At 39.4% G+C, this 16016-nt stretch overlaps 1 protein-coding gene across 1 annotated transcript in view; it reads right to left on the reverse strand.

Annotated features, from left to right (window-relative positions):
• Window positions 1–8720: 8720 nt before the first annotated feature.
• tmtopsa (teleost multiple tissue opsin a) overlaps window positions 8721–16016 on the reverse strand; it is a 42705-nt gene continuing 35409 nt past the window's right edge. The window contains exon 3 of the mRNA XM_060905475.1: window positions 8721–8975. Coding sequence (XP_060761458.1) covers window positions 8721–8975 — 255 coding nt within the window. The remainder of the gene's footprint in view (window positions 8976–16016) is intronic.

A 16016-nucleotide genomic window follows, 5' to 3' on the forward strand; every position in this document is an offset into this window, starting at 1 on the left:
TATCTTGAAAAATAGAAATGTTATTCAAAAAAGCATTTGATGTCATTGGTTAATGAGGCCCATGTTGGACCATGTGATCCTCATACAGAATATTACAGCCGTTTTCTAAAAATTAAGGCTTTTTTTTCAATCTTTGATTTGTAATATCTCAAGAATAGATAAATATTTTAATTCTGTAAAAGTACATTGTTCTGCATTCAATTCTGAATTCAGTGAGAGCAGTTTCATGTAATTCGGATTGAGTATGAATTTTCACCTGATATGCCTTATTTTACACACAACTTTATGAAAAAAAAATTTATAAACGAGGCCCAATATGCTCATTAAGGTTATTTATTACATGTAGATCTTATTTAAACAGCGTAGTGGTGCAGGTGGGCGTGGTTACATGATGCTGGTGCAGAACACTTAGGGAAAGTTTGAAATGCATTGTGTGCTTGTGACAGAATGTGATTGTCAAGTGTGCCAATATTAACTATAATTTACAATAAATAATTTCTTATGGTTCTACCCAAACGTTTGGAGGAATTTTAGACTGATTTTTAATTTTTTTTTTTTTTTTAAGGAAGGTAGATATTCTGCTAACGCTCTTACATCTTATCAAAGATGTAATCATCATCCAGGTCTCATCTCAACAGGTACTCAAGGATGATGCTGGTTTATAGTGCCATTATCTTACTGGCTGTGATCAATAGGGCAACATGCAGCAAGGACGTGAACCGATTGGGCATCGAACAGTGGAAGGGAAACAAAGGAGATCAATATTATCATGGATAACAGGAACAAGTAAACAATCTGAGAATATATTTTCAAATTTATTTTAGTTTTATATACAAATGATAACAAATAAAAAGAAAGACAAATATACGGTACTTTATAAAGCAATTTTCTACCTTAAGGGTTCGTTTTGTCCCTTGAATGTTCAAGAGTTTCCCTTTCATAAGTCATTTCAAGTAGAAACCTCGCTAACCCAAAGTACTTCAAGAATCCTTCTTACAAAGAGTGTGTTGTAGGTCTGTATTGGTACAAATCCTCATTTATTTAACTTTTTAATTATTATGGAACACATTCATGATCTATTACTGATGGATTATTTTTTTACACAATAATCTGTTGATAATTATGAGAACAGTTTCACTCCATGGACAATTTGTAGTGAAGCTTGGTGTGACTATTTTATTTATATGTTATTGTGGCAGCGGGGGCGTGGTCAAGCGCCGGTCTGTGACAGGAGGGTGGAGTCAGGGAAGGTAAGTGGCAGAATCACTACACCTGACTGCAATTAATCTGTGTTTGTGTGTGTCTTCCCAGTGACCGCACCCTATTTAGGGAGGGAGAGCAGAGAAGCTCATCCCCCGGATGAGACGCTAGTGTGTGTGTGTCTCTATTTTTTGGGAGTAAAATATTGTTAGACTGAAAAGTGTGGCAATAAAGCCTCTGTATACACCTGATCTCTGTCCTGCCGTCCTCTGTGCTCCACTCACTCATATCAAACTGCCGCAGTTATTATTCTATCCATATTCACTGGATATGAGCAATCGCACGCTCTGATTGGCTACTCTACTACTAGGATATCAGCTCATATACAGTGAGTAGAGAAAAACAAAATGGCAGAGCGACAAAATGGCTGAACCAACCGAGGACGAAATAAAAACACTACTCGAAAACAAAACCCCCAAAAATACAAAAAAAGCAAAAAAATATGGAATAAAAGTATTTGATGGTAAGAATGTTTTTTTTTAAGAATTATTATTATTATCGCATTTTTCACAAATTGCTCCTGTCATTTCACCGGTTTGTTTATATTCTAAGTGGCAATTATTTTGTCGGACGTTTTGTATAAAGTTTATCAAATTTGCAAAAAATAAAAACAAAAATGCTGTTTCTCAAAATCCAGTTAATGTGGATAGAATAAAACAGTTATTCCACTCAATCTGGTCGTACATGGATTATAGACAACTCGGTGCTACGCACCTCATTGGCTGTCAGCTCATGTACGACTCGATTTCATGGAATAACTGTTAAATATCTGACAAAGTGAAATTGGAGGAAGTTATTGAGAATTTGCTGGACAATTATGGTCACAGAAATGCAGGACGCTGGTTTGCAAGGTCTTAACAATGTTCGCAACTTTTAATATATCTGCTAATATATCATACTTTTATAAACTTAAATTTGAATCAGCAGCACCACAGGATATTACATCCAGCAATCTGTAACCAAGATGCAGCTAAATATCATATAGTCTTTATAAGAGGCCTAATCGAGCAGGGGTGTTCGAGACTGTAGCGAATTTGTCCGTGTGATTTAAAAAAAGAAACATCATCGGCAGTTTATTAGATTTTGTGCCTGTCTGAGATGTTTCTTTAGTGTTCATGGAAGGAGTCTCCAGTGTCGACACTTTATAAAGTGAAGAGCTAAAGCTGCAAGCTGAAAAAAAGTCTTCAGGACAGAGATTTACGCTTTGCAGTTTTTCTGTAAAATGAGACACTGATAATTAATTTTACAAGAGATATAAAGTGTATCTGGTGAGGGAATGACTGTTTATAGCTGCTATAACATTAATGATAATAGGAATTATTCTCTTCACATTCACTGGATATGAGCAATCATGCACTCTGATTGGCTACTCTACTACTAGGATATCAGCTCATATACCGTGAGTAGAGAAAAACAAAATGGTGGCGCGACAAAATGGCTGAATCAACCGAGGATGAAATAAAAACACTACTCGAAAACAAAACCCCAAAAAATACAAAAAAAAGCAAAAAAAAATGGAATAAAAGTATTTGATGGTAAGAACGTATCTTTTTTATTTTTTAAGAATTATTATTATCGCATTTTTCACAAATTGCTGCTGTCATTTCGCCAGTTTGTTTACATTCTAAGTGGAAATTATTTTGTCGGACGTTTTGTATAAAGTTTTTATTTATCGAATTTGCAAAAAAATAACAATAAAAATGCTCTGTTTCTCAAAATCCAGTGAATGTGGATAGAATAAAACAGTTATTCCACTCAATCTCGTCATACATGGCTTATAGTTAACGCAGTGCTACGCGCCTTGTCAGCTATCAGCTCATGTACGACTCAATTTCATGGAATAACTGTTAAATAATCTTCAGTGACGTCACTGTAATATCATTTCAGGTCCATGTAGCATACAGACCTCAATGTAAACCATCAAAGAATAAAGATAAAGAGTTGAGGAATTGCTAAAAGACTTAACATGATCGTGTAGCCTTAGAGAAATAAATTACACAGCTTTTTACACAGCTCTTCTGGCTCGTTTGTCATTTCTAGTAAAAGTCCCGGAGGATTATAACCGCCTTGAGGCAAATGATACAAAATGCAAATTAATCTGCTTTTCAACCTCAAAGCAAAGCTGCACGTGATTTCAGAAGCTTCGAACAAAAATCAATACCATGTCCTGATTGCTTCTTTAACTCCGGCTGTATCTTCAGTGCATGTGTTTTATAATCAGACTTTCTGTACCTTTACTCAGGCTTTAACAGCAGTGTGTGGGAAATTATTCAGTTTTCCTAAAGGAGTAATGCAGCTGTGATCCCTGCTAATGAGGCACATACAAATAGAGCTATAATTAATAACCAATTAATTCGGACAAATGGCTTGCAAAGGTTGCATTTCGTCTGTGGATCACCTGAGATAAGGTGGATAACGTACCCAACTTCATTACTTAAGTCAAAGTACAGATCCCACTAGTCAAATGTTACTCCGATACAAGTGAAAGTTGTACAGTTTTTTACTTAAGTTAAAGTACTTGCTTTTAAAAGTACTTAAGTATTAAAAGTACATTTTCTGTCAACGCATTGTTGTATGATTGCCACAACGCTTACAAAACCTAACGCCGTTACCAAAGACAAAAATGCGAATTCACAAAATGAACGCATGCTGTGCCATCATGGTGGTTTAACATTAAGCTAGCTAGTCAGTGAAGCTCCACCTGACATGCTAGCAAACTCTTTTCAAACTCGAAATCATATTGGGTCGCTAACGCTACTAGAAAAGAAACATTTCTACATTCTTTTTATTTGCCAAGATTATGCTGAAACATTTCTGAAAGGACTTTCAGATAAGTTAACGTTATTCATGTTAGCATAACTGTTTTTACATGCTAATTAACAGTGTCCAAGTTAACTAGCTATGTGTAAATGTTAGCCGTGGACAAGGCTACGGCAACTTGGTGGGCAAATCCATAGAAAGTCATTTGACTAACCAGACTGTATAGCTATTGCAACGTTATCGCTAGCTCTAAAAGCACAGACAACTTCATTGCAAGCTTTCTCTTGGAATAAAACGTTTATATCCATCAATATGCTTCCACAGGTTGGACGGCGAGTTTTTGTAGGCCGTGATGTGGTTCATTTTCGGCAAACAAAGCAAACACTTAAAACGAAACATATCTTTAATCCTTTCAAAAAACTGAAACATGGGTTCTAGGTAAAGCCATGAGTGCATGCGTTCTCCAGAAGAACCTCCTCCTTCCATTCTGCCATCAACTGATCAAGTTCAAATAAAGCTGTTGAGAAATCATTGATCTTGATTTTATACAGTCTATGGATGTGGCGTGACCCTAGTGATTACTGATCGGCTCTCAGTGTCACCTGCGAAGAAACCAATCATGTTTTAGAAAAAAGAAAAAACATTCATTTTCAAAGCTGTTTCATAGTAACGAGTAACAAAGACCTTGATAGAAATGTAATGCAGTAAAACGTACGATATTTGTCTTTCAAATGTAGTGAAGTTAAAGTCATAAGTTTCCAAAAAAAAAGTACAGATACTCAAAAAGTGTACTTAAGTACAGTAGTCAAGTAAATGTACTTCGTTACTGTCCACCTCTGATAACATAATGCTATAGGAGCAAACAGTTGCTTCAAAACATAGAGCAAAGGAATAAAAGAAGTGAAAGGCACTGACCATGAATCTTTTTTTTTTTGAGAAAATGTAATTCAAAGTTTGATGTCGAGGACAGAATGATGTGAACACAATACAATACAATAATGTGGTGTGCATTTGTTGTATTGCATAATGAAAATAGCTTCAGACACTCGCAAACAAAATACATCAGCACGACTGTCAGATCCGTTTAGCACGGCTGGATGAAGACAGGAATAATTTTCATTCGTTTCTTCTTTGTTTTCTACGCACTGTCTCACGGACTTGACATCGCAGCAGACTAGAAAGGCTCGAGTCGAGTTTTCTGCTCTGTAACCCACATGGCAATCTAATTAAAATGCAAAATATCATTAGTGCACATTTAGTGGGTAGGAAAAATTGTCTCTGGTGTTTATTGCAAAGTAAATCTTTCACTGTGTGTATTTCATTACTCACACATGAGTCCTGTTGATCCTGCAGTCTTTAGCGGGTTACAGTCTATTAACATAATGAATGGAAGTCATGGACTTCATCATTCACCTGCAGTAAGCCCTTTATCTTGGTCAAGGTGATGGTGGATCTGGAATCTACCCCAGGAATATTGGGTATGGCGATTTAGCTGATCCAATCTACTTACTGCAATGCTTTTTGGACAGTGGAGGGAAACTGGAGAACCATGAGGAAACCCAGGATCGATTCCTAAGTCCATTATGCAACAGGTAGATCTAATTCCATTATCTGACCAAAAGCCCCAGGAGACATGATTCACTTTCCATGAATAATAGAAATACTCTTTGAAAAAGATTTTATCAAGTATCCAAATAAAATGGTTCTCTTTCACCAGTCCTTAGGACTCACAGATGGTCCACATGTTTTTGCTCCATCCCAACTGTTAGAAGACAGAACTGTGGAACAATTTGAGAACCGAACCACTGTGTTCAGGTGGGGGCAGCATGGTGGCATAGTGGTTAGCACTGCTGCCTCACAGCAAGAAGGTTCTGGGTTCGAGCCAGGGCCGGAGCGGGCCCTGTTTTCAGTCTGGGAGTTTAATTCACATTCAGGCCACTGAATGCATATGGACAATTATTGATTAAACAGTGATTACCTATTTCCGTTGGGCTCATTTTGATGTATTTTCAGCTATTAGTTCATTTTAAATCTCGCTACCTGTTTCCTCTGTGGTCCTGGCCTCTTCGTGCCTACTGCATTCTCCTTCAAACTGCATCTGCTCATCTGAGGCTACAGAAACATTTCATAAAGGGTTTGTCTATGTCACTGAACAACACACTATGTGTTTTTTTAATTGTGATTGTGTCAAATTATTTTCATGATTTAGTGCATTTCTCTCCTCCTAAATAACTCTTGCTACCCGTTTCCTCTGTGGTCCTGGTCTCTCCATGCCTACTGGCACTGCATTCTCCTTCAGACTGCATCTGCTCTGAGGCTACAGAAACATTTCATTAAGAGTTTGTCTATGCTGCTGAATAACATAACACACTTTATTTATTTATTTATTTATTTATTTAGTTTTAGTTAGTTAGTTAGTTAGTTATCTATTTATTTATTTATTTGTGGTTGTGTTAAATTATTAGAATGATTTATTCTACGGCCTATCATGTTTTTCCACTCTATGCTATATTTTACATTACAAACGTCATATCTTAAATAGCCCAACTCTTGTTCATAACCACAATGTGCGCACGCCTGTGGAAATGCACGGTGAGACAGCGAGATGAAATAGGTTGGATGAGGAAATAACGCGCAACAGCACATTTGGGACCTGTTCATCTAAAATTGTTAATAATGTAAAGCAATGTCCGGTTCTTCTTAGAATTAAGACATACACCACATCTATACCGCGTAAATTGCGAGATTTCACATGACATCAAAAAGCTGAATTGACATCGCAAACTATCGACACATTATAGGCCTAGCATAGACTGATAAAATTGACAAACAGGGTTATCATACTCCATATCTTTCGTAACCTACCAGCTGGTCTTGAGAACATATCTGTCAATTTGGCACATTTTGCTGCCACCTCCTTCCTTTTTTTAAGCTTCGCCCTTTCGGTTCCACCTGGCCTCTTTCTGCCCTCCATCACTGACGCGCGCTGTTTCGCGCCAATGTTGTTTAAGTTCCCCGCAATACAGAGGAGGAGTCTTGGACCAAACCAACTGCAATAGAGGGGAGGGGAGAATTTCCTTATTTGGTAGCGCCTGTTTAATCTGCTGCGATGCTGTCGGCGTCTGGGCTGCCATGTGAAAATGCAGAGTGCAGTTGAATTGATGATTAATGCAAGAATAAGATCAGTGACCAAAATTAGTGAAAATTATTTTCCCCATGCTCCAAGCAGGCCACCATTGATGGTTTGGGCTGGGGATGGTCCCGGCTAAATATAGGGCCACCCCAGCATTGGTTCGAGCCTAGTGGCTGACAGAGGCCTTTCTGTGTGGAGTTTGCATGTTCTCCCCATGTCTGCGTGGGTTTACTCCGGGTGCTCCGGTTTCCCCCAAAGACATACAGGTTAGGCTAATTGGTGGCTCTAAATTGACCGTAGGTGTGAATGTTAGTGTGAATGGTCGTCTGTCTCTATGCGTCAGCCCTGCAATAACCTGGCGACTTGTCCAGGGTAAATTTAGTTCCAAGTCTGGAGCAGTCACACCACAACTATAATACCGCTTGGTCCTGCCACTCAGGGAAATAAATGCATGCAATCATGGAAGTTTTTTCCAAGTAGTAGCACATCATTATTCCAGGTCATACTGTACAGCTTGGACTCCAAAACAACCCATGCACACACTCCAGTGGTTGATATAATACAGATAGGTCACAGATTACGGAAATATAATAAAAAAGTATACAAAATACAGAGTGGTTACGGATTTTAATATGGATGCATCATAGATGCTAATAATTTATGGATCGGTCACGGACGTTTCAGTATATTACAGGTTGGTTACCGATTTCATACAGATGATGCATCACAGATAAAAAATTAAGAAGTCTAAAACAGTTAAATGTTTAGACTGCTGAAGTTCATCATTAAAATATCTTACCTGCATTTATATGTTTACTTTATTAATTTACTATTGATGTTTCATGGAAAATCACATATCCATGAATAAAAGATCTGTGCTTTGTATTATATTTTTTATTTCCCGTGAATCCGTATTCCATGACCTCATGATGCAACAAGGATGTACAAAGATGCCCAGGGAAAATAGCACGTGCTCAGACAACGTAGCATGTAAACAATGACCTGATTGGTCAGATGTTTTATCGGATCAGGTCCAGGCCTGGAAAAATCAAGAATTCCAGAAGCAATCTCACCGATATGGATAAACCCAGGCCTGGGCTATAGGGATCGTTATCGGTCTGGTGTAAGCACCGACCACATAAACTGCAGGGGATCTGTTTATTTATAGTTATAGTTATCGGTATTGTGGGACCAGGCCTTAAAGGTAAGTATGTGGGCAGTGACGGTTACATTGTTTGAAACGGACGTATTTGCTTAAAGGAAGCATAAATGAGCTCTTAATCAATTTTCAGCACAGCTTATACAAACTGAAGGGCCTGAAAAATTTCTTTAGAGCAATGTCATAAATTAAACATTTCTGGTTACCTACAGAACCATGATTGGTTCTCTAAAGAACTTTTTCCATCCATGATTCGAATAATTTTACACCATAGAGATGCTTCTACAAAATGGTAACATTGATGTTGGGAGGTTTTGTTTTGTTTTTTCTCTGTGACACCAAGAAAATTGTTAAAAATCTATAAATTCAAAGGAAACTAAACACTTTTTTTAAACTGTAGAGGGTAGATCAACGGATCCTCGTCCTCACCTGCTTGTTCATGAAGATGTAGATGATGGGGTTGATGACGGTGCTGGTCTTGGCCAGGAGTGAGGGCACGATGCTCACCTCGGCTGTCACCAGACCTGGTGCTCCGAACGTAGCCAGCAGTGCCATGATGCCATATGGGAGCCAGCAGATCAGGTAACACACCACCATAGTGATGACCATGAGGAGAACATGGTGCTCCCGCTTTTGGCCAGTGGAAGTCTTTAAGCCACTCACCTTCAGGACCAAACAGGAAAAGAATATCACGGATACAGCAAGACTAAAAGTTCTGTGCATCATGTACAATGATTACGGCGACGCGATTTTCAGCCGTCACCTCGAAATATTCAGTTTATGCATATGTTGAAGAAATAATTCAGCCATCCATCATGCACGGAGAGCAAAACGTCTGACACCTCGTTTCTTGGGTAATGAGGTAACACATGACACAACATATGAATTATTTTCAGTTCAATTATAACTGTTTACAACAGCAATTGGGAAGGTATCTGATGTCAGTGAAATACTGTCAAAATACATTCTCACGCCTCATTGACTCTCTCGCTCTTACTCTCAGTTAACATCCAGCTGGGGGACAAATTAAAGGAAAAAACAACAACGTGTCATAGGTGTTGGACCACTACGGTACATTCCACCAAAACACTATGGCAGCATGTCAAGTCTCTGGAATGGTATTGGAGCCATGAACACTTCTTCCAAAAGACTTTTCCAATTCACAAGCTCATTTTTCTTGTGTGGTTTTCTGTAACCAATGTAAAAGTGAATTTCTTTTCAATGAGTCTTTCAGCAGACACGGGGAGAACATGCAAATTCCACACAGAAAGGCCCTCGTCGGCCACTGTGCTCGAACCCAGAACCTTCTTGCTGTGAGGCAACAGTGCTAACTACTACATCACTGTGCCACCTTTCTCAGAGACACTGCTTATCTTAAAGACTTTTTTTATGGATAAACATGGATAAATGAAATTAATCTGAGCTATAACAGTAACGTGTGAAGCAGTGAACACACATGTGAGCAATGAGCACACACACACATACCCAGAGCAGTGAGCAGCCATGCTAACAGCACCCAAGGAGCAGGTGGGAGTTAGGTGCCTCGTTCAAGGGCACCTCAGCCCAAGGCCGTCCCATATTAACCTAACCGCATGTCTTTGGAGTGTGGGGGAAACCGGAGCACCCAGAGGAAACCCACGCAGACATGGGGAGAACATGCAAACTCCACACAGAAAGGCCCTCGACAGCCGCTGGGTTCGAACCCAGAACCTTTTTGCTGTGAGGCGACCGTGCCAACCACTAGACCACCTTGCCGCCCTATGAACTCGGCATAGTATCTCATGGCTTGATTAATTTATGTACGCTATTTTAAAGAATGCGAAATAATAGTCTGCGCTGGATCAAAAAGCTTCAGAGACAAAAATATGGAAGCCATATTGTTAAATTCTCATTCTTTTTTTTCATTTTTAAAACTGTCACTCTTTTTATTTTACATCTTCTCAGGAAATATCTAGCAACCTCAGCAGCATAAACTCCATATTCTTGGGTTTCATGTGACGTCATATCCACCTCATTAGTTATTCAGAACATTAGCTGGTGGGCTACCAAAGCTCAGTTGACAAAGCATTTGTACAGAGAAGGTTCATTGCTCGCATGAAAAATGCCTTATGCTTGCATTGTTTTAGGTTGTTCGAATCAATCAAACTGTGAAACTGATAAAAGTTTCTTCAGGGCTTGTCGTGAACTAATAAAAAGGGTGAACGAACACAGGATTTCACAAAAAAAGACGTCAAGAAAGGTGGCTTTTGAACCTCTCAGTGAAATCGAAGCGAGCTGAGTCGAAGCATGCTCGAGTTTGCAGTGATCACTTGGTGAAAGGTTTGTATTTCCCTCTCAGCTCTGTCCTTAGTGTTTTCGGAGTACTTTTCTTGCTATGTGTCGTTATTTTACGGTACTTTTTTTAGTCACGGAGCGCTAAAGTCCCCAGCTGTTTCTTTTGGCCCTTTTCCACTACCCTTTTTCAGCTCACTTCAGCTCGCTTCAGCTCACTTCAGCCCGACACGGCTCGCGTTTCGACTACCTCAGAGCAGCACGACTCAGCTCGCTTCAGCCCTGCTTAGCACTCAAAACTCGCACGGTTTTGGAGTGGGGCTGAAGCGAGCCAAACCGAGCTGAGTGAGGCTGGGGGCATGAGCAGACACTCCCCTGTGCACTGATTGGTGAGGAGGAGTGTCCTCACATGCCCACACACGCCCCGCGAGCACGCTGGGATCTGTAAACACCGTAAACCCGGAAGAAGGAGAATTACGAATTACGAGAATTTCTGAAGCCTTATGCGCCTCGCCTCATCTATACGCTCTTGCCAGTATCTGTTGGCGTTGTCGGTGACAACAAGCCACAGCACCAAGACCAGCAACACTAACGACTCCATGTCCTCCATGTTTATTGTTTACTCTCCGGGTTGTGAGACTACCGCTTAAAAGCTCACTGATGTCACTGTTTGCGCCGCCTAACGACATCACCTGACGTCCACCCACTTTCGCTAACTCTACCCAATGTGTCCACCCACTTCCAGCCAGCACGGTTCAGCGCGGTTGTAGTCGAAATGCAACTCCAACAGCCCCGCTCAGCTCGACTCAGCCCAACTCAGCACGGCACGGCTCAGCCCGACTCAGCCGCGTTGGTAGTGGAAAAGCAGCATTTGTTTACTTCTCACTCCTCACAAAGTCCATATGCATGAAGGTCGCAATAAAATTCTTACCCAGCCGTACAGTTACAATGCGCCGTGATCACTTCTTCTCCGTCTTGTTTAACTAAGATCCAGGTCTTTAAAGGGGTTTCTGATGATCTTTGTGAATGATTTACCTGAGAGATAAGAGCCAACACAAGTGAGAATCAAGCGAACTGTTGTTTGTTTACACTTCAACTTGCAGCGCTTCATCGTAAAGACACGAACGAAAAACTTTTAAAAAACATACTTACATGGGCAAAAACAATACAGGATTCATTCGGCAGCGATTTGATCCCGAGGTCCTTTACCCAGCCAGATACAAAAAAGTTGTAAGCCTCCATACTCTTCCACGCTTTCATCTGTTTTGCGGTGTAGAAGGACGTCTGCAACACCAGATAGTTCGAGATGTCGGGGAACTCGACTGAAGGGTAGTTTTCGAGATCGTATGACAAATCCTTCTTTCCCAGAATGTAGGGGTCGATTCCACTGTACATAGCAATCTTCTGAATATATCTAAAGCCAGCAGCGGCTTCTAGATTATGAATGTAGTCTGATAAGTTATCACTAGTTGTTTGCACTACGGCAGCCGTTTTGGTTTGATAGACCACCAGCAGTTTTAGCGGATGTGAAATCTCTAAGAAAAGTCACGTGATTGAAACCCAAGAATAGGGAAACTATAATCTTCTTCTTCTTTCAGCTGTTCCTGTTAGGTCTCACCACAGCAGATAATGACCGACTAGTGGCCTAGTGGTAGCGTGTCCGCCTCTCGATCGGGAGATCGTGAGTTTTATTCACGGTCGGGTCATACCAAAGACCATCATAAAAATGGTACCTACCGCCATCTGGCAAGGCACGCTGCAATACAGATGTGCATGGGGAGTTAAACTCTCGTGGTTACCAGAGGACTAGCCCCCCACTGTAACCCTAGCTATGTAATAGGTGAGAGGCCGAGGGCTATGGAAACGGAGATCGGCGCCGCCCGATGCGCCACATACAGGTTGGGCCTGGTTAGTACTTGAGTGGGAGACTGCCTAGGAATACCAGGTACTGTAAGGCGTGGGAAGGACTTTGACTTTTTTGACAGCAGATAATGTCCCTCCAGCTCCTCCTGTCCTCTGTATCTTCTATCACACCAACCATCCTCATGTTCTCCTTCACCATATCCATAAATCTCATCTTTAGTCTTCTTCTTTTCCTTCTACCTGGCAACTCCATTTCCATCATTTTTTCCCCAGTATAATAGGGAAACTATAATCCCCCGTGTAAATATTCACTCAACTATTGGACACAAGTCACTGAATGTGAATACAGCCATGTATCCACAACATCTCCATTATCTCTACTATAAATCTCCATCCTTCTATTTACTGTAATAAAATGAAGCTCGTTAAAGTTTCAGCTAGAGAAGATTTATGATGCAGGATGCCTATAAAATCCTGAAAGTCACTCGAGATGCTGAAAAGTATCACAGCTTAAGCATTTCTCTTTTTAAATTCCTAAAGAGCAAAGAGATCAAATGTAGACATTCTACTTTTATGTCATTCTGATATCTCCTTGACAAATCCAAAGTGACAACAAATACTGTAGAACCAAAGACCTGAGGACCAGATGGAGGCAAAAACTTTGAATGTCTCAAATCAAAATATTATAATCATAGGAAATTTTCCAGTTCACATGAATAATGCTCGAACAGCCTGATAATGCTTCTCAGAGAGACATTTGTCTGAAAAATTATTTTTTTATTTTAAGGATCAAATATGCATGAGGAGAGTGCGAATGGCTCCGAGCACGCAGCATCATGCTGTATGAAGCTCAATAAAAAAGATGAATGAAGAAGTGAAATGGGTGATTCCATAATTAGGCTGCCATTAAGTTCTTGTAATGTTTAAAAAATACTAATATACCGTACTAATATAAAAATTATCCATTTATAGCGACATTAAATAGAGTGGAACATCCATGGAAAAAAAATAGTTCCTATTATCACTTACAGCTATAAAGTCATTCCCACACCTACTGTTTTTTCTGTCTTGATCCTAATAAGATAAAAAGAAAGATGCCATGCTACAGAGTAAATACAAAGTGTAAACTCGTCCGTCCTGGAGATGTCGGAAAACGTAATGTTTTTTACTAGTTAACCATTATTAAAAAAAAAAGTCAACACTGAGTTAAAGTTAGAGCTTTACATCTGACTTGTTACAAAGCGCTGACAGTGGAGACTCCTTTCCTTCCACAACTGCTAGGTGAAAATCTAGGCCAAAATTGTGACTATAGAAAATAGAAATAGAAAATAAATCAACACCTTTCCAACCAATCAGATATGACAATTACACAGGTATGTTTTGAGGTTTAAATGTAATAATTTCACAGGCACTCTCACCTGGAACAACTTACAAATTGGAAAATGAGAATTAAATTATGGTTAAATTAATAATTCAGTCATGCTGAAAGTTCCAAAATGTCTAACTTGCCAAGACCAAGGCCTCTTCCCTTCCTATTAGTGATTATGATTGACTACAGCTGGTAGCTTCTCTGTAACATAAAAAGGGTTTGTTTGACAGCACTCGTTGAACTGACCAACACACAGTACAATGGGAAAGTCCAAGGAGCTCAGTGCAGATCTGAGAAACACGATCATAGATTTACACACTCAGAAATGTCTCCTGGAGCTGTTTCTAAACAACTGCAGATTCCAAGATCATCAGTTCAAACAATTCTAAGTAAGTAAAAATTATTCGAAGGTGTAGCCACTTTGCCAAGACACTTTGCTGGAAGAAGACCCAAACTATCCCCTTCAGCTGAGAGGAATTTGGTTCAGATGGTCAGGAACAACCCAGGAACCACCAAAGCACAGACCTGCCACACCAGTGTTACTGTCTACAGTCAAGCGAGTTTTATATCACCATGGACTGAGAGGCTGCCGTCCAAGAAAGAAGCCTCTGCTCCAAAATCCACACCTTCAAGCTTGTCTAAAGTTTGCAGTTGACCACATGGACAAAGAAACATCTTTGTGACAGCAGCCTCGTCTTTAAGATATGCTTGTTCTTATTTTCATGATATTTAGCATTCAACATATTTGAAGAACAGAATTTCCTGTAAAATGTAACAGATGTTCTGCAAACTTCGTTTATAGTTCAGCTAGTTCACGGAGCAGGGTAGTAAAAGTGCAACGTTGAAAAGCGAGATATACAGTAAACACAGTCTCTTACACACAGTAAACTCAGCTCCATCTGGTTCATATTCAGTTCTAGCTGTTTATTATTCATCACTGCAATGTGGCATCAGATTAATAAATTATAAGGATGCTAAATTCTAGTGACTCTTTCCGTGAATTTTGGCAAAATTAGTATTAGTAAAATTAGTAATGAATGTGGGTTGAACATACAAAGGTGGGTTTCAATCTTTTCCATGAGATGAGATGGTAAATGTTTTGCAAATGATCTGTCCAAATTTATATTTCAATTTATTTCATAGTTAGTCTTGTACTCAGTGCAAAATGTATCCTGTTCTTACTCTTTAGGTGACATTGGGCATACTTAACAACCTGCCCCCCTTGGTCTGTCCCTCTCTGAGTTACATGTCGATCCTGAGATACCAGTACGATGCTGACCTCTTCTGCTTCTCAGACTCGTCTGATCCATCCTGATGCCCCATGTACAACAAGATTGAGTGGAATAACTGTTTTATTCTATTCAAATTCACTGAATTTTGAGAAATGGAACATTTTTATTTTTATATTTTGCAAATTCGATAAATAAAAACTTCATACAAAACATCCAACAAAATCATTTCCGCTTAGAATGTAAATAAACCGGTGAAATGACAGGAGCAATTTGTGAAAAATGTGATAATAATTCTAGAAAATTAAAAAAAAAAAAGATTCTTACCATTAAATACTTTCATTCCATATTTTGATGCTTTTTTGTATTTTTTGGGGTTTTGTTTTCAAGTAGCTTTTATTTCGTCCTCGGCTGATTCAGCAACACATTCCGCCATTTTACTTTTCTCTACTCATGGTATATGAGCTGATATCCTAGTAGTAGAGTAGCCAATCAGAGCAAGCGATTGCTCATGTCCAGTGAATGTGGATAGAATTGAAATAAATATTTACCAGTGTAGTCTTGTGCAGCTGACTGAAATATATTTTTAGAATAGCAACTTATTTATCTGCTTTCTGACTCGCTGATCACGAACCTCCCCACCAGTGACTCGTAAATATATTTGTTGACTAATCAATGCAACCCGTAGTGCAGATTAATGTCCATACACGTTCACGCTGTCATATTTTATGGAACCAAAAGGCCAAATCTATTCATTTTAAACAATAAAGCATCAATCTGGTGAGTAAGACTTGGCAAGCAGACTGGCTTTCTGTTAAAGAACTGCCTCAGCATCTCTTATACAACTCTAATAAAGTGCAAATCCTCAAACTGGAGGCAGAAATTCCAGAGCAGAGGCTCCCAGAAATAAGACAGAAATACGAAATTGGAAGTCTGGCTTGGTCTGGACCTAATCATATGTGCAAAATAAAT

The sequence above is a fragment of the Neoarius graeffei genome, chromosome 23 (genome assembly GCF_027579695.1).
Source record: "Neoarius graeffei isolate fNeoGra1 chromosome 23, fNeoGra1.pri, whole genome shotgun sequence".
Taxonomy (NCBI): domain Eukaryota; kingdom Metazoa; phylum Chordata; class Actinopteri; order Siluriformes; family Ariidae; genus Neoarius; species Neoarius graeffei.